Source organism: Metarhizium robertsii (genome assembly GCF_000187425.2).
Source record: "Metarhizium robertsii ARSEF 23 chromosome Unknown MAA_Scf_10, whole genome shotgun sequence".
In the NCBI taxonomy this organism is placed as follows: domain Eukaryota; kingdom Fungi; phylum Ascomycota; class Sordariomycetes; order Hypocreales; family Clavicipitaceae; genus Metarhizium; species Metarhizium robertsii.
This window is the reverse complement of record NW_011942150.1, coordinates 801,013-819,806: the sequence shown is the minus strand read 5'-3', so window position 1 is coordinate 819,806 and position 18,794 is coordinate 801,013. Positions and strand designations below refer to the sequence as shown.

The following is an 18,794-nucleotide window of genomic DNA, read 5'->3' as shown; positions in this document are numbered from 1 at the left end:
CTTATTAACTTAGGACATAGCCTGAGAGATAGATCAGGCGCCTCTACGGAATTAACTTTCAACTAATTAAACCTGCATAGGTGAGTAGGGTTATGGCCAAGGTATTTAAAAACCGGAGACGTTCAGGATGCTCAGCGCACGTTGCCTTGTTTCTTGATAGTGTTGCTCGCACTATAGTGCATACTATAGAGCCAATAATATTATGGTCTGCAAATAGTTTTTAGTTTTTTTTTTTTTTTGCTCCTATAGCCTTAATCTAAGTAGACGTGTATACTTTTCCGGGGCTCAATCTTTGCCTTAATGCCGAGAGAATTAGGGGGGTGGGGAATTACCGCTTGCCCAACAACGCCAAAGGGCTAAGGAAGCATGAGCTTCCAGCCACAGAGCGGGGAAGGACAAGAGCATACAATTAAAAGACCGGGTGGTCTCACTGCGTCTCAAACCTTGGCCACTACATATAAAGGCTATTCTAAGAGGAAAAGGCTTGACTAAATTGCTGAAGCGACATGACGCGGTATAAAAAGCAGTTATAAAGTATTAACTTGCGTCCTTATCACCCGTACACCCTATACAAGCCTTTATAGCCACACAAGACGCGATACTTGGTCAATCAAAATGGACTCTCCAAAGGACAAGACCGTGTGGCATGCTTTCTATAGCCTTCTTCGTGAATATGACATAAAGACTATATTCAGGAATCCCAGCTCCACCGAACAGCCTATACTAAAAAACTTTCCATAAGACTTTGACTACATACTCGGCCTCTAGGAAGCCACGGTGGTCGCGATGGCTGACGGATTCTCACAGGCAACTCGCAAACCCGTGCTTGTCAGCCTGCATACCTCGGCAGGCACTGGCAACGGAATGGGCAACATCATGACAGCGTTTCTCAACAAAACGCCACTCGTAATCATCGCAGGACAGCAAACTCGGGATATGCTCATCGGAGAGCCCATGCTCACAAACAGAGACGCGGCAACGATGCCAAAGCCATGGGTCAAGTGGTCATTCCAGCCAGACCGCGCACAAGACGTCCCTGCAGCCTTGATCAGAGCAATCGCAACGGCCACCATGCCACCAGCTGGCCCTGTCTATCTGTCCATCCCCATGGACGACTGGGATGCCCCCATGCCATCCATTCCGGCAGTCAGAACCGTGTCCACCAGGATAGCGCCGGATCCCAAGAGTCTTTCTCTGTTTGCAAGTCGTATCCAGAAAGCCAGCAGCTTCGCGCTGATTCTAGGCCAAGAAGTTGATCGGAGCTTGGGTTGGGAGGCTGCCGTGAAGCTGGCAGAGTTTCTCAATTCGCCCGTTTTTCAGGCTCCTCTATCCGAGCGAGCTGTATTCCCAGAGAGACACAGGCTATTCTGCGGCTCACTCCCCATGGCCAAGGGACCCCTCGCCAAGGCACTGCAAGGGTTTGATGTTGTCTTTGTGGTAGGCGCCGAAGTCTGGAGATACTACCCCTATATTCCTGGCCGCACTGTTCCGGACGGCCTCAAGGTCCTGCACGTCACCAACGACCCTCATGATGCCGCGACGGCCTTGGTAGGCGATAGCCTGCTTTCCGACGCCAACTTGGCACTGGAAGGTCTGTACGCACTGCTTTATCAGAATCGCCCGCCGCAATTTTCTGCGCCCCCTTGGCAGGTAAAACCAGCAGCAGTGCCGTCTCACGAGGTCCCAACAGCGCCAGGAATGTCGGCCATGGAAGCATGGTCGTCGGTTGCCAAGCTGCGACCGCCCAATGCCATCCTTGTACAAGAGTCTCCGTCCAACGGCATGGAGCTTGTACAAGTCTGGCCGGCAGAGCAGGCAGAATCATACTTTACCTTTGCCAGCGGTGGTCTTGGCTGGAACGCACCGGCAGCCGTGGGCATCGCCCTGGCACAAAAGTTCAAGGCCACTGGACGACCAACTATACTCGCCATCGGCGATGGAAGTCTACATTACTCGGTGCAGAGCATTTATACCGCCGTCCAGCACAGCGTCAAGCTTGTCTTTTTGGTCCCTGTTAATCAGCAGTATGCCATCTTGAAGCAGTTTGCTATATTGGAACAGACGCCCAATGTGCCTGCTTTGGACTTGCCTGGGCTGGATGCCAGTGCCGTTGCGAAAGCCTATGGCTGTGCGGCATTTCGTGCAGAGACAGAGGAGGAATTACAGTCGTGCTTTAGCAAGGCGCTCAGCATGGAAGGTCCTGTTCTCATCGAGTTTCCTGTTCATCAGAGGATAACTTCTCTAATTTAAGGGGTTCCTATTCGTGTCCATGGGAAGTGGCATGGGAATTAGTGCCGCACCGAGGGGGAACAATAAAAGCTTGCTAAATGAGTCGATGGTTTTCTATTAAATTACTTTGACAGTAGTCTGAGAAGCGAACATGCGATTGTATTTTTCTCGACGAACCTGTCCATCACTTTATATGCTGTGTTACGAGAGGGGAAGAGAATGAGAAATGCCCTATCGTGGTGCTATTATTTAGGACAAACTATATTAAAATGTACCCAGCTTAAGACGCACACACTCCCGCTAATATAATCTGTAGTATTTTAACAATGCACCTTTAGTTATGGGATAAAGTAATCCCCAGTGCAGGTCATGCACCCTAGTCCAACACAGCTGTAATGCCATCACCAACTTTTCCGCTATCCTCCTTTTTACAAGAAACGACGTTTTTGGTATTGCTAGGTTCTCTTGCCCTTAAAAAAGGGGACTAACAGGTTTGATCGGTGGTATAATCGCCGATATAACTTTACCGCCGATGCTAGTTGACATTACATGTCAGGCATATATTTGTATATACTAGCCTCTTTTTTATAAATATATATCTTAGTATAATTTTATATATTTAAGGCTTTTTAAAGAAACCCTTTTATTTCTTTATTTTTTTTTTATTTTCTTTTTTATTATTATAAAACCTTAAACTTATTTAGCCTTTAATATAAAAATAAGTATATTTCCCCTTAAGTTAGCTAACTTAAATTAGTTAATAATAAAGCTTATAAACCTACTTAAAATTAATAGGCATATTAATATATATTATTTAATATAAGCATATACCTAGGGTTAACCGCGGCTAGTCCAAAACGTATTAATCCATAAGAGTGCATAGGCTAGCTCCGGGCCTCAATTACAGCCAGTAATGCTACGAGCGGCTGAAGGCGTTTAACTGGACCAACAACAAGGCGGCACATACAATCCACCAGACTTAATGTATTCAGACTCCTGGCGCACGCTGTATAGCTCCGTAACTCGGCGGCTATAGTGCTTCTTCCAGAAGTCCCTAATAAGCGCTTTCTTAAATATATTTAAATAGTTATTAAGGTTAACGCTAAATTTATACTGCCTGTAAATAATAATACGGGCTTCCTATACCTACACCCCGTCCTTTTCAGCGCAGCTGTTACTATAGCCACCTAAACATGTCATCTTAGCTGTCCGTGTAACACCAGACTAATATGCGGCCCCGTACACGGCACATCGGCTGTAAACGCCCTCGTCCTGCACGAATTCGACCGCGCTGCGCCCCGTGGTGTCGGCGCCGGCAAGTTGGGGGGAGGCGAACAGATCGCCTCTTTTAGTTCCGGCTCACTCTCGTCTGGTGGAACTTGACCTTCCTGGGAAGTAACTCGGCGACTATCCCGTTCGCCTCTTAAGGGGTTGTCAGAACTTGCTGCTGCATCTGCTCTCGCGGCGTTTGTTGATGGATATAAAGCTAATAAGACTAGCCGGCATAGTTTATTTACTGGGACCTAAGCTTCTACTTTAATTTTAATAGTATAATTATAGCCCTGTCTTGTAATACCTAAGCTTATATACGCCGATAATAGTAGCTTAAAGACTTTAGTATTAGTAAAAATAAAGCTTTATTAATTATAATATAATAAGTAATAATTATAACCTTTATAATATTTTATAAAGTATTTTTCTCTTTTTTATTATAACCCTTATCTTAAAAAATAACCCTTAATAGCTAGTATTTAGCTAAATTAAATAGCGTATTAATTAAAGCTTATATTTTATTATTATTCTATTTATCGCTAATAAGATATCACGTATTTACGATGTTATTACTAGTTGCACGACAAGGACGGTTATTTATAAGAGAAACGCTATAAGAATATAACGCCTAATGAAAGAAGCTAACTTTTAAGCGGCTTTAATAGTAAAAACAGAATTTCCTCCTATTATTAGAAAATATTAGTCTTTCTGTATTAGAAAAAGGGGCTCTACGTGGATTAGTTCTTTCCAATAAAAATACATTTTTAGGTTTATTAAATAGCTATAAAATATCCAACTAGCTACTTGTTAAACACCAGAATCGTCTTGAATTATATTATTACTTTGCTGGAACGATGACCAAGCGGCACAACCTGCATTGAGCTCGTCTTGATTGATAATAGCAGGTATTTCATTAGCACGCTCAATAATCTGAAGTGAAAATCCCATGTCGACGTGGTATCCGATATGACAATGCATGAGCCATACACCGGGATTATCTGTAACAAAACCAATAACAAGGTAGCCCGATCCGGGAAGGAGAGCAGTGTCTCGCCTCGGGGGGTTCTTGGTTTTTAGAGGCGAAATACCGGGCAAGTAGGGCCCAACACCTTGACCAAGCACAAAGAAGTCGTGCCCATGTAAATGGATAGGATGAGCTACAAACAAAGGGTTCTTGATAACCAAGTAAAACGTCTTGTTAGCCTCGGGCAGCTCGATAACCGAGTCGTTTTTCTGAAAAGTAGTTTCGTGGCGCAGTATCTTGCTCAGTGTTGGATCATGCCAATCGATCAGCATTGGGGCGTCCTTTAAGGTCCAGTACCAAATTCCATCTATTTTGTCAAAGCTTGTAGTCTCAGAGACGCTCACATCTGGTTGCTGCACGTTTTCTGCAATGTACGGCACAGCATTCATAGTTTGGTCGCCGCATAGTTGAGAATAAAAATAGGGCAAGGTGGATGGTTGCGTCCAGTTGTCGTCATAATGCACAATAGCCCGAATGTCATTAAACTTCCAGTTTGGATCGCCACATAACCCGAGAGGTATAGACCGCATCCAAAACTGCCGTGCCGTAGCAGCTTGATTGGCGGTGACCAAGATATCATATCGTTGACCCATGGTTATGTCTAGGATTTTAACAGTATAAGGCTTCACGGGAACAAGATCGTGAGCTATAATTGTCATATCATGGTTGTCTATCATGAACTTGAAATGTGAGATAATGGCAGCGTTGACTAACCGCAGGCGGTACGTCTTATTCGCTTCGAAGCGGATGTTGAGGCGCTGGCCAGTATTACCGTATGTGTTGGTGCCGTTAATCAAGCCCGTCCCTAGCGGCGGGGTGAGAAAGTCGGTCCTGTGAACAGTAGAACGCTGGTTTGCGGTGGCATGATCCCAGTCGTTCAGGAAGAGCGGGCCCAAGTCCTCGTCATAATTTGCTGTTGCAGGACCATTAATAACGATGCCGCCAAATACTCCTTCCCACGCTTGTAGCCCGAAATGTGAATGGTACCAAGTAGACCCATACTGCATCGCCCTCCAAGTATAGGTTATAGTGTCGTTGACTGGTGTAGGACACTGTGTCATGGAAACTACTCCGTCGTTTTGGTTGTTAAATAGTTGACGTATACCGTGAAAGTGTATGCTTGTGCCATTCTTGGAGGTATGAAGAGAGTTCTTTACATGAACGATGACGGTGTCGCCCCAATCTGCGAAAAGGGTAGGCCCAGGGATAGTACCGTTTGCAGCTAACAAGACGTCAGCGAAAAATCACAACTAGCTCAAGTCGAGGCGAAGTACCCATGGCTGGCCTCGACACTCCGTCCGGCGCAGCGATGATATCCACGATATCCAGCCAATACTCCCTGGTTACACCCGTATCCGGAACCTCACGAGTATAATCCGTCTTTATAGAGTAAGAGCACCATGCCGACCGATCTGCAGGGGTGTTGCCTGAGCATGGTGAGGGCGATCGCCGGTCAAACCGGGAAGGTGCAAATGCAGTAGCGCCGAGAATGTAGGCGGTGACGATAGTTACTGCCTTTACCAACATGGCTAATATGCGATAATCTGTAGGGCCTGATGCGGGTGGAGCCGAAGTTGCAAAGTCGATGCCAGAAAATAATAGAGTTGAAACGTTTGACACCCAATAAGACGGCTTTGACTGATCTTCGAATCACAATAAAAAAGAATGCAGGATAATAAGAATAACACACAAAAAGATATTAAATAGAAATTAGAAAGGTCGAGACTATCGGGGTAGGTAGAGATATATACGAATTCTAGAGCAGAGCTCAAGCGTTCACGGCAAGAGTTGTTACGATATGTTGATATAAAAATGAACAACTTTTAGAGCTAGATCTACCAGACGCTATTAAAAGCTAATTGCGTCTGCAAGGTAGGAAAAAAACCTGTTTTATTATCTTTCAAGCCTGTTTACCTGTTTAAACACACGACTATTAGGTTATTAACTCTATTTAATAACAAGAACCAGTCAGTACCTGAAACACCCCGCAGGTCCGTGCTGGATTGTTGGCTGCCGCAGTGGGGCTCACATGGCACCTGGGTGTTTCGGGGTCTAAGCGACTATCGAATCGGATCCAAATTAGTATTCAAGTTGGTTAGGCGGGTACTGCAAGACTCTAGGCGAGGTGTCTGTCAGCACTAGCTCTGCGTGATAAAGAGGACCGAGCACTTGAGGAAAGTTGCAGTTGACATGTGGGGAAAAAACCGTTGGCGGCAAATGCGTGACTTGTTGCCGTCAATATATCAGGGTGTGGTTGTGATGGCAGAGTAACTCGGGAGATGTGGCAGGAATCCTCGCTGCGAGATAGCTATCAATAATTAATTAAGTGTCAGCTGGTTAATGTTATCGTGACTCTATCAACATTGAATCTCCGGCATAGCTGAGAACCTCCCAACTCTTACAGGCTTAGAGTCTCCCTTTTATACCAGATGTATCCAGAGGGCATAGCTAGGGCACAGGTCGAGCCTGACCAGGAGCCCCAGGTGGTCCGGAGCGGCCCCTGCGTTATCCCCTTAATGTTCGTGATTAGTCTCTGATATTAGAAGGCGCCAAGACTTGGCGGATAGCTATAGAAGCTGGCAAGCACAGATAATGCCCTCGGGATACGCTATAGCATGTGTCTTGAGGAATAAAAGGAGCCTTGATAACTTGTCATGCATCTAGGGATACCCTGGGTAGCATTGCCAATACACAGCTCCCAATACAGGCTACTGTTACAAGCACATACTAGTTGCTACGCTAGGATCTGGCTATCCCCAAAAGCAATAAGTGAGAACATTTGAAGTCTTATGGAAAAAGAGAGTCTGCCTACTTATTCGGGTCAGCAGCCTAGGGCTAACTACTAGCAAACTTATAGGTTAGGGAATCCTAGACACTTGAAGCAAACCCAAAAGAGCATAAAGGGGGAATGTAGGCACGCATTTGCAGGCGCGACATTACGGGAAGTGGGAAGCATAGATTCTCTGGCCAGTCTAATCATGAGGTTTTCCCCATACGCAATCTGATATCCTCGGCTAGGTGGAATAGTGATGGGCTCTGTACAATGGAAATGGTGCTCAATTCCACGCCGATCTGCTGGCGAATCCAGTTACGCACTTCCATGGCGACTAGTGAGTCAATGCCAAGATGCTCCAGCGGTCGGTCCAGCGGGATATCGTTCTCATCCTTGATAAGAAAATTGGCCAAGGCAGCAGTCAGCGCACAAGCTATAGTGGCGGTTCGGTCCGTATTATTCGTCAAAGGCGCCAGATTGGCTCGCAGAGAGTCGCGTAGAGGAGATGTCTGTTTCCCACCATTGTTGGATAAGACCTCCAGGTTGTGGTGAATGCTCATACGCGCGTCGCGCCGCCAAGGCACGCGGCTGAGTGGCGATGAGATGGGGACGGTGGTGTTCAGCCCCAAGAGCACTTGGCCGGGGCTCCGGTATGTCATACATGTATTGCCAGGCTGCGAGCCCAACTGCCCGGTTGCCACTTGAGTCGGCCGAGATGCCCTCAGAGCCAAAACGAGTGCGTCGAGCAGGTTCTGCTCCCGTAGGATGCGCATGCCCATCCGGCCGAGGTTTTCGAGAAGGTCGTGGTTCTGCGATACAAAGCCCACATCGCCCATGACGCCGAGATCGATGACGGAGGCAACGAGCCCTTGGCCATGGCGGAAATGCACAAAGGCATCCAGAAAGGTGTTGGCTGCTGCGTAGTTGGCCTGACCCCATTGACCGACAATGCCACTGCAAGAAGACAAGAGGACGAAGAATTCCAACTCCTTGTTATCTGAGATGGCTTCATGCAAGTGCCACGTGCCCCGGACCTTGGGCTTGACTGCTGTGTTCCAGTCTTCAAAGGACATGTCGGCAAACGCCACGTCCCTCAGGACCATGGCCAGGTTGATTACGCCTGCGAGGGCTCTAGAAGCAGTGGCCTCATTATCCACAGCTCTTTGGACGTCGGCCCTGTTGCTGACACTCCCTTCAACCAGCAACACTTGACAGCCCTGCGAGTGCAACTCTTTGACGAAGCCATCAGTTTGGGGCCCCTTTTGAGAAGATCTAGAGAGGAATACGAGGGATCGCGCGCCATTCTCTACCATCCAGGTGGCCATCGCTCGCCCAAGTCCACCAAGACCTCCTACCAACAGGTAGGTGCGGTCCGACCGAAACTGGAATGATGGTGTGTGCATCGTCGGCCGATCCAGATCCCGAGCATCACGGGGCATCTTGATGACCATCTTGCCAATGTGCCTAGCCGTCTGCATTGTCCGCAAGGCGTCCTGGATCTGGACTGCCTCGAAAATGTTGGAGACGGTCGGACCTCGGATACGTCCCTCACGTATCCATTCGACACAGCGCTCCAAGAGAGCGGCGGCCTTGTGTGGATATGCCTGCAAGACCAGGCGTAGCTCAAGACCGGTAAAGGTGCGGTTGGCCTCGAAGGGTGCCATGGCCAGCGTAGCTCGCCGTTGAAAGTCTCGCTTGCCGATTTCCACCATAATACCGAACTCAGCAACGCACTGCCACGACGCTTGAAGCAGGTCCCCAGACAGCGAATTGAGTACGACGTCTACTCCCCTGCCATCTGTGGCACGCAAGACATCAGGGAGGAAGGATGAGTCCCGCGAGTTGAATATGTGCGAGGGTGGAATCCCATAGTTTTCTGCGAGATGGTTGCGCTTCACATCGCTCCCCACGGTGCAGTATATCTGTGCCGGTGTCAGTAGGCACCAGATATAATGTAGTGTCTAGGTGTAATCATGTCCTTGTGTACCGATTGCGACTCACCTGAGCACCAAGCATCTTCGCAATTTGTATCGCCGCGAGGCCGACCCCCCCACAGGCTGCATGAATGAGGACAGACTGCGGCACAGCCTCTTGTAAGTATCTAGAGCCAACCAATGCCTGAGTTGAAATCGTGGGATTATTACACACCTGGCCACATTTCAAATCGGCCTTGTCCACCAGCGCCATGAGAGCTGTGGTGTAGACGCACGGCAATGCTGCGCCTTGCTCGAAAGTCATCGAGTCGTCCATTTTCACGCACAACGCCGCATTCACTGTGTGGATTGTCTTGAAGCACCCGCTTCCGAGATACATAACATGATCGCCGACGGAGAAGCGAGAGTCCCCAGGCCCTACCGCTCGGACAACGCCGCTTCCCTCGAATCCCATCTCGCTGGGGCCGTTTTCAATGATACCCAAGGCGATAAGAACGTCCTAGCACCGTCTGAGTTAGAACTTTGATGCGGCTTGTGATTGAGATTGGGATTCGTGTCCGTAAAAGCTAAATGAGTAATTGCTCGTTGGACAAGAGCCCAGGAATCGACAACACATACCCGGAAGTTTAGTCCGACAGCCCTAGTCTCAACGACAATATCACCCTCGGCGGGGGAGCGGCTGCTTTCGCCTTTGCTCCAAGTTATGGTATGCAGCAGGCCTGGCATCTTCATGGTGATGTGTCTGTCAGTCATCAAATCGTCAGTTTCGCAGTCATCTCCCAGCTGAGTTGATTGAAATGCCTTAGAAATCGTTTGCCGGTGTAGTCGTGGGACAAGAACCTCCCCCTTGATGATGGCATACTCGTAGTCGGGGTCAATAAATTCACGATTGTTTAGCTGCTCTGACCCGGCGTGCTGTAAGATCCTGCATATGGCGCTAGCTGTGGCCACGGCCGACGTCGTTGTCTCGTCAACTTCAATTGTAAAGAATGGGAGGGATCTCTCGTTCCGGACAGTCCTGGCGAAACCAAGTACCATAGCTGCCCGTGGATCTTTTACGTCGCCGACCTGCGAAGCGGGTGTCACCCAGAGAATCTTGGCCTTGTGCGAGGACAAATACTCCTTGATAGTGTCGAAAGTCTGCTCCGTCATTTCGTGGAGTACAGGCGCCTCGAGGTCTAATAGTGAAATGATATCGTTGTGAGAGGGTAACTCTTGTCCGAAATGACAGATATTGACAGCTACATCGAGAGACTCTAGGCATTGATGCACCTCGGAAACGCAGGGACTATTAGGGGAGTGGCACAGTAAGCTGACTGGCAATAGACTCGTGTTTCGGCTCTCACGGGTTACTATGATGCCAGTGTTGACATGATATGGCGCTGAATCATCAAGGACGATAACTTCAGGCTTCGAAAAACCGGCATGAAGCAACTCCTTGGTCCACCTTTCTGGCGAAATGTACGGCTGATTCACGCGGTTGTCATGGGCCCCGAGCCACCAGCCCTGGAGGAATCCCTGAATAAGATTAAGATTACTATTCATGTTCTGTAAGTGCAATGGACTAATATGTAGTGTGCTCACCATGACATAATTAAAGATCATTACATCTGAAGTGATTAAGTAGGTATCAGTATCAGTGTTGCGTTGCCGCCGGTTGTCGGTGGTCCTTGGTATCGAGGGGGATGTTGTCGCAACAGGGTACACTCACCAGGACAGAGTTCTTCCAAGAATAGCCGCCCCCCCGGCCTGAGAAGGGTACGCATGTTTCCGAGAGTCTCATGCAAGTATGGGGTGGCATGGATAACCTAATAACATGACAAAGTCAGCAGGGTTGCAAACATGGGCATCTGGCGAGGGGGTGAAAATAATATGAACCTACGTTCGCGGCGATAATCAAGTCGTAGCTGCCCGGCTGGAAGCCTTGCTCAGCTGGGTCTGCTGCAACGTTCAAAACGGCATACTCAATTTTCTCATGGTTAGCAAACCTTTGCTTAGCAGCAGGTATAAACCCGGCTGATACATCGGTGTACGTGTAGACGCTATAGAGGCATTCTCCATACGACGACGTAAGTGCTCGCAGAACTCGCGCTGTTGTTCCTCCTGTGCCGGCGCCGACCTCGAGGATACGCATGTGTGGGTTGGTGTTGGCCAAGAGCTCGAGAAGGTCGGCCGAGTCCATTGAGAGTGCGTCGTAGAATTCAGCGAGCACGTTGTCCTCTAGAAGAATGTGCAAAGGGTGTGTCTCGCCGCTGAAAATGGCTGGTGCTACTGAGAAGAGCTTACCAATTGCCTTTGTGAAGATAGCATATGGCGATGAAGAGAGCATAGCCAGGATTTCCTTGATACGCTCAAGTCTTTGTTCTGCACTCTTCTTCTCTAGGCGCTTGTTTTTGTCTACGAACTTGTTGGTCCCCTGCTTATAGTTCTCAATCTGCTGCTGCATCCAAACTGAGAATTTGATGAGGTGCTCCGCAGTGTTGCCGTTGGTCTCGATGCCCTCATCGTGGTCGAGCATGCAGAGGAGAGTGAGTTCCTCCAGCAGTGGCCATTCCATTACGCGCGGTGCCGGCCGACGGAAACGGCTCCCCAGATCTGCGAAGTCGCTGTGAGGCATCCAATCAATCTGTGTGATTAGAGGGATCTCTTCCTCGTCTGCATCCCTATCACTTCTGCTGGTGAGGGCGCTTGTCATTGAGGGCTATCCATGTAGTTGGCGAGAACATCAAGCTAGTGCCTCCCACGAGCGCACTATCGCACTCGCCATTCCGGATTGCGAGGCATGCGAGATCAAGGCAAACCAGCGATGACGAACAAGCCGTCTTAACCGTCATGCTGGGGCCGCGTAGGTCAAACTCATACGAGACTCTGTTGCTCATGGCAAAATCCCCGAACCCGGTACCGCGGTAACCACCCTTGTGCTGCGGCTCTTTGGCATTCACATCAGCCCAGTCCTCTCCAAACTCGCCCACATAGCATCCAACACTGCTACCACGCCACGAAGATATGCCAGCGCTTTCGAAACATTCATATGCTACTTGGAGGAGTTGCCGTTGGGAAGGATCCAGACGCTCCAGCTCCGCCTTGGGTATTGGGAAAACTGTCGTGTCGAACTGCTGGATATCCACGTCTTCCAGGAAGTATCCCCGGTTGATTGGAATGGTTCCAACGTGACCAAATGAATCGTAAAACCCGTGAATATTGAACCGGTCTTTAGGGACTTCACAAAGCCCGCTTTGCTTGCCGGAAAGAAGATTCCAGAAGTCATTTTCATTCCTTACACGCCCGGGGAGGCGCATCGCCATACCAATAATGGCGACTGGTTCGAAAGGCATAGGATCATGGCCATGGCTGTATATTTGGCCGTCGCCGTTGTTTTCCTGCGCTTTTTCATGGGCGACTATCCTATTATTAGGACTATGAACCGCCATATTGAGATTTTGGGTTCGATGTTGCAGGACAAGGCTAGCAAGGAATGGCCTTTTGGTGGTACAGCAGAGCCAAGCCCATACGTGACATTCAATGTTGGATGTTGGAGACACTTGGATTGTACGTCGACGAAAAGAAAGATTTGCCGCTGCCCCTTTATCAACTGACTGAGTCTTAAGCTTTAAGACGGGGTAAAACTGATACGTTGCACAGAGACGGTGTCGACCACTGCGCCTCCGGAGTTTGCAGTCAAATAGTACTGAAGTATGGACAGACTAGCAATCATTTATAGTACATTGCCTGATACGGAAAACGTAGGTTGGTGAGTAAGGGCTGTAATTCGGGTAGCTCGACCGGTGTGACCATAGAGGGATGTGACTAGACCACTATATACATGAAAGAAACGCTCGTGTCTAGGGCCCTTAGCACGTGTTCTAGTTGTGGAACCAACAAGTCCTCGATGGGAGTGCCTCTTTGTTGAGCTCACAATCTTGTTGGGCTTTCCTCCAGTCCCGTGTAACATCCGGCGCATAGAAGACCCGCGACCCACGGCCTTCTTGAGAAGCCCCAACGACCAGTGTAATGCTAAAGCTCCAATTAATACGATATGATAACGTGGGTCTAATAGCGGGAAATGGACTGGTCCCCATGAAGCACTTGAGTCTGCCTCAAAGTGTCAAGGTTATAGCTACACGTACCAAGGTTTGAAGGCTCATTCATCCCGTCCGTGACATACCGTCTTGTAGTAATCGCCGAAGTAATAGTGACTTTTCTCGGCGACTATTTTTCGGCCACCAGCCGGGGCCAAACAAGTGAAACCCTGAGCTCTGCACCATTCGGTCATGACATTCGCTCTTTACGCTGTGACTTGCCCCTGGTCTTGATGTAACTTGCCTCCAATGCAATGTGGCCGATGCCATATGCCCCGGAATAATGAAGCTTCTGGGCTTTTCTAAAACGGCCTTTCATTTTTGGGGCCGTGGGTGTTTGACGGGGTATTTCCTTACTTTGAAATATTAGATAATTAGAATTCCCCGTCGTCGATGATCCCGGAATAGTCATGGTCAGGCTTGTCGCTTGGGCTCTTAACTTTCATCCGCAGGTTTCATACGTACTTGATTGAATAGATATATTTACATTTGATGCAGTTGTGGGTTTGCACCTTGAGTGTTAAGTCTGTCAGGAATTTCGGATCGCACGCCATCGTCTAGTCCGGCTTTCTGATATGGGGTTGCTGAAAAACGCAGGGACAGCTGGCCCAGCCATATTTTTAGGGTTGGCTGGCTGCGTCATCTTTGTAAGTATACACACAATGACGTACGAAACATGTATAATTCTTGTCTTGTGTTTCTAACCCATTGTTTTGTTCTCGCTGACACTAATGTTGTAACACAAGATTGTTTTCCGGATTGTTTGCACGGTATGGTTCCATCCCCTAGCCAAGTACCCAGGGCCTGTGCTGGCCAAATTCACCAACCTCTACGGCGCATATCATGCGTGGAGAGGCGACATACATCGCGATATACTTTATTGCCACCAGAGATACGGTTAGTGCTCCGTTATAACTTCAGGAAGACGTGATCGGTCGAGGCTCATAGTTGGTTAAAGGGGATCATGTACGTTACGCACCAAACCGCGTCCTGGTGAATACGGCAGGAGGACTTCGTGGTGAGTTACAGCGTTTCTTCGGTACCATGGTGCATCGCAACTTGCTTACTACGCTCGTTATGGCAGACATCTATGGCCATGGGTCAAACGTGCGCAAATACGCAGGATATCAGGCCTTGTCGTCGCAGGCCGCCAACACTCTGACCATGTCAGACAAGGTGCAACACGCGCATCGCAGAAGGATACTAAGCCTAGCCTTTTCGGAAAATAACTTGAGGAGATTAGAACCGATAATTCAGTCGAGAATTGAAAGGTTTTGCAAGCTCATTCGCAGCCGGGTACCCCAAGAACCGGAGTCTGTGGGCGATGGGTGGACCAGTCCGGTTGATATGGCACGTTCGTGTAAGTTCCCAAGTCGGTCACGTTCTTTAGCTTTCCTGTGCCCTCTGACACGGTACCGGGCTTGCATTACAGTCACCCACCTTTCTTTTGACCTTATGACAGCTGTGACTTTCGGGGCAGAATATCGCACAATGGAAGAAGCGTCCTTCCGATACGTGGGGGAAGCCATCGAGCAGTCAAACGTGAGGCTGGGCGTGCTGATGCAGGCACCAGAATTGACTTTGGCAGGGCTGGACCGCAAGCTTTTTTCTGGTGCGGCAAAGGCCGGAGCGAGGTTTGTCAAGTTTCTGCGCAAACTCTTGCAGAAGCGGCTCCAACAGGAGCCGGCAGATGGTATCAAGGATATATTTTCCTTCCTGCAGCAGTGCAAAGATGCACAAACAGGCGAAGGTCTCGGCGCCATGGAGATTAGCACCGAGACGGCAACATTCATTGTGGCTGGTAAGACGATAGTCCCATGTCTACTTGGGGATAGTCTTGTAACGCCGTCGTAGGCTCCGACACGACATCAACAACGATGGCGTCTCTAGCACATTATTTGGTGTGGTCGCCGCGATGCTACAAGCGCGCGGTAGAGGAGGTGCGGGCAAGATTCAGCTGCGCCGACGAGATAACCTTTGGGGCCAAACTGAACTCGTGTGTCTTTCTTCGAGCCTGTCTTGACGAAGCACTGCGCATCACGCCTCCGGGTGGCGGACCTCTTTGGCGCGAGATGGAGCGGGGCGGGGCGCGCATCGACGGCGAGTATCTGCCGGCCGGTTGCGAGGTCGGCGCGGGCATTTACGCCATGCACCGCAGCCCTCGAAACTGGCCCAATCCCGATAGCTACACTCCCGAGCGCTGGCTCGACAAAGAAACCAAGAGCGCTGGCCAGCCATACTTCCCGTTCAATATTGGACCGCGTAGCTGCGTCGGGAAGCCCCTTGCCCTGGCCCAGATCATGTTGACATTTGCCCGCATCTTGTGGGAGTTTGACCTTTGCAGGGCTGACGTTGGAAAGTCGTGGTTAGAGTCTAGCGATGCAGAGCCACCTGAGTACATGCTCCAGGATCATGTAACCGGCCACAAGGAGGGCCCGGTCTTGCGTTTTCGGCCTCGCTTTTGAGAATATCTAATCGTCTTCGACTGTAAGATGAAATAGACTTTAATGTTAAAATGTCGAGGCTCTAACTCACCCGGGGCCTGTTCCCATGTGCCCTCACATAAACAGCGCCACGGAGCCTACAACCAGATTTGACAAAACTATCCGGCATGTATGTTGACACGTAGCTTTAATGCTGCGTCTCCATTTGTCATAACATCACCAATTTGTTAGACCCCGCATCCGCCGGTGCATATTGCCCGTTCGGGATATATAGCTCAAGCGTCGCGGTGTGGAATAAAGGCTTCGGCCTTTATCACACACATCCACGCAGAGATACTACGCGAAAAATTGCCGAGAGGCAAACACATCTCAACCCTTCTTTCCAATGTATCCGGCATCCACGGTCCTTTGTCGTTCCCCAAGGTCGTAGCGTTAACTGTCAATATTATACTCTTGCTCTGGTCAAGCCCACAGGGTGAAATGACTCTTGGTATATCGATCCAAAAGTTTCCTCAGAAAATTGCCCACCGATTAGTTCAGATACGCAATGGAGCATCTTCAACAATCTCTAATTAGACATGGTATCCTCGCATGTCTTCCAATTCTGCTGTACATCATCATTCGAAAGTTTGGACTGTTCGTATTAGAGGCGAGTGAACTGAGAGCGCCATGATGCATCTTGGCGAACCGCGTAACTCGCTAATCTGCTTCAAAGACCGTGGTACACAACGTCCTTTCAAAACTCTATTCGGGTACTTTATCGCAGGGAAAACAAATTTCGGGCCCCAAATGGCAGTTTCCAAATGGCCAAATATTCGACAAATTCGTAAATGGACGTGCCAAGTCTGACGAATGGATAAAGAAATTCGGCAACGTATATCGCGTTTGGGGAGGCTGTTCTCCCGAAATGTAAGTGTTCCCTATTTTTCTTCATTGCATTAGCCTATCTCACATGGTTCTGTTTTCAATATTTGGTCTTCGGCCTCATAGTAGCTTCCTCGACTTCTCGTCTTTCGTGGAGTGCAAACTTCACAACCACTTCGCTAACAGATACATTTCATTTACCCTAGTGTAATCACGACACCTGAGGACCTCCGAATCTTTTCTTCAGATGGAGAGAAACATGGAAAACACTCGAATATGGGATGGTTTCTTGACCAATTGCTAGGACGCTGTATAGGATTCCTCCAAGGTGAAGAATGGAAGCAAAAGCGCCAAATCTTTTATCCAACCTTCAGCCACGACAAAATTGCTGCTCGGATCAATTTAACAGAGAGCGCCGCCAACAAGTTTACAGAGGATCTCCCCTTCGTGCATTCTGATGGATATATAGAAACCGGTCCAAGAAAAACTGTCAGCTTTCGCGTCGCCGACGGATTCAGGAAATTCCCCTTGGACGTTACTGCCAGCATCATCTATGGTACTATGACCAATGCTGAGAGAGATGATCTCTGGACTCTGGCGGAGAAGCGGCTGGCACTGTGGCCATTCACCATCCTTGGGGGCCCGTATAGGTTCAGTTGGGGAAGCTGGTTCGATCGGAAAAGCTACAGCCTTCTCAACGAGTACACCATAGAGTGGCGCAATTACAACGACCGGATAGTAGAGACAAGGCGTGCCAGTGGTATCAAGACGCCCGTGGTCTTGATCTACGATGCCTACGAAGCTGGAGATATCACACTGGAAAACGTAAGCGGCTTGTCAGTATGCTTTTAGTGACTCGAATTGACTTGGGACTTGTGAGAATAGCTCATGCACAGCCTAGATGAGATTATCCTGACGAACCTGGACGTGATGGTACATGCAATCACCTGGGCGATCAAAAATATTGCGGAGAATAAGAAGGTTCAGCAGGAATTGGGCGACGAGATAGATGCTAACTGGGACAGGCTGCATGAGTATATTTCAAAAAGCGATACATATTTGCACCGATCCTTCATGGAGACTCTTCGCCTACAGCCACCTGCAGGTATAGATGTTCTTAACTACCCGTTCGCGGGCAACCTTAAAGAACCAAACGCTGACCAAATCTTGTGCCATGATGATAGTGTTTAATATCGGTGAAACGTCCCCGTCGGTAAAAACTTTCAACGGAATCCTGGTTGAGCCGAATGTAAGTGCCACCTAACCTGATATCCCTGCAAACTATTAGTCTCTTGAGTACTAAATACGAAACTCTCAATTAGACCATGGTTCTGGTTGATGTGTTAGCTATTAATGTCCGGAACCCTTTCTGGGGAAGTGATAGCGAAGAATTCAGACCGTCTCGCTTTGAGAATATCAAGCCCACAGATGTACAAATTTATATTCCCCATTTTATAGAGTTACTTTCGCCCAACCTTCCACACTTCCACCTAACGAAGATGTCGCCTATTCTTCATGCCGCCTTGGCAACTGTATTATCACTAACTTTACATTGGGTACTGCAGCTTCGATACAATATAGCCATCTTCGGGTTTGGCAGCCGCAAGTGTCCAGGACAATATATCGCCGCGCAAGGCATCAAAGCGCTCCTCGCCCATTTACTAAGACGATACAAAATTGATATTGTTACCGAACGAAAAGAGAAAACAGAACGCTCTGCAGAGAAGTCAGAAGTAATTCCTATAGCAGACGTTATAGTTCAGTTGACTAGTAGGGATTTTGTCGAGCTTTATTAATAATATCTAGCATAATACTACTCGTGTTTTTCTTTTAATAGCAGGTGTTTAATATATAGTAGTACTATTATAAAGATAAAATATTGTGATATATTCTTGTCTCTTCTCTTCTTGTTTAACTTGAAGAATTGAGGTCTTTTATCTTTACTCTCTACTACCTGGATAAATTCAGATAGCTGGCCAGCCTTTATAGTTTATAAATAATAAGAATTTAATACTAGATTATAACCTAAACTTAGTAAAAATCCGAAAGTATTTAAGAGGATATATTATTATATACAAGAACAGCTTTTATAACCTCTTTACTTAAAGAACTTAACTTATAATAAAGTCGTTATTTTCAACAAGAAAAGCTCTATATAGCCTATTTATTATCAGA

The 18,794-nt window shown here is 48.2% G+C and overlaps 4 protein-coding genes across 4 annotated transcripts; 2 read left to right on the top strand and 2 right to left on the bottom strand.

The window, feature by feature from the left end:
- Positions 1 to 786: 786 nt before the first annotated feature.
- Positions 787 to 2,250, top strand: MAA_10031 (benzoylformate decarboxylase; the record flags this gene model as incomplete). Its single annotated transcript, XM_007828029.1, has 1 exon — positions 787 to 2,250. The coding sequence occupies one exon, from the start codon at positions 787 to 789 to the stop codon at positions 2,248 to 2,250; it is 1,464 nt and encodes a 487-aa protein (XP_007826220.1).
- Positions 2,251 to 4,308: 2,058 nt separating this feature from the next.
- MAA_10032 (laccase-1 precursor) lies at positions 4,309 to 6,052 on the bottom strand (the record flags this gene model as incomplete). The annotated part of the gene is made up of 2 exons (XM_007828030.1): positions 4,309 to 5,747; positions 5,800 to 6,052. 2 exons carry the CDS (start codon positions 6,050 to 6,052, stop codon positions 4,309 to 4,311), a joined length of 1,692 nt encoding a protein of 563 aa, XP_007826221.1.
- A 1,449-nt stretch (positions 6,053 to 7,501) lies between these two features.
- On the bottom strand, positions 7,502 to 12,663 carry MAA_10033 (polyketide synthase; the record flags this gene model as incomplete). The annotated part of the gene is made up of 6 exons (XM_007828031.2): positions 7,502 to 9,220; positions 9,300 to 9,374; positions 9,447 to 9,731; positions 9,851 to 10,750; positions 11,115 to 11,933; positions 11,977 to 12,663. 6 exons carry the CDS (start codon positions 12,661 to 12,663, stop codon positions 7,502 to 7,504), a joined length of 4,485 nt encoding a protein of 1,494 aa, XP_007826222.2.
- Positions 12,664 to 14,802: 2,139 nt separating this feature from the next.
- Positions 14,803 to 18,415, top strand: MAA_10035 (Cytochrome P450 CYP5334A1; the record flags this gene model as incomplete). Its single annotated transcript, XM_007828033.2, has 8 exons — positions 14,803 to 15,112; positions 15,166 to 15,749; positions 16,471 to 16,664; positions 16,826 to 17,444; positions 17,505 to 17,724; positions 17,804 to 17,868; positions 17,942 to 18,049; positions 18,185 to 18,415. 8 exons carry the CDS (start codon positions 14,803 to 14,805, stop codon positions 18,413 to 18,415), a joined length of 2,331 nt encoding a protein of 776 aa, XP_007826224.2.
- Between the last annotated feature and the right edge of the window lie 379 nt (positions 18,416 to 18,794).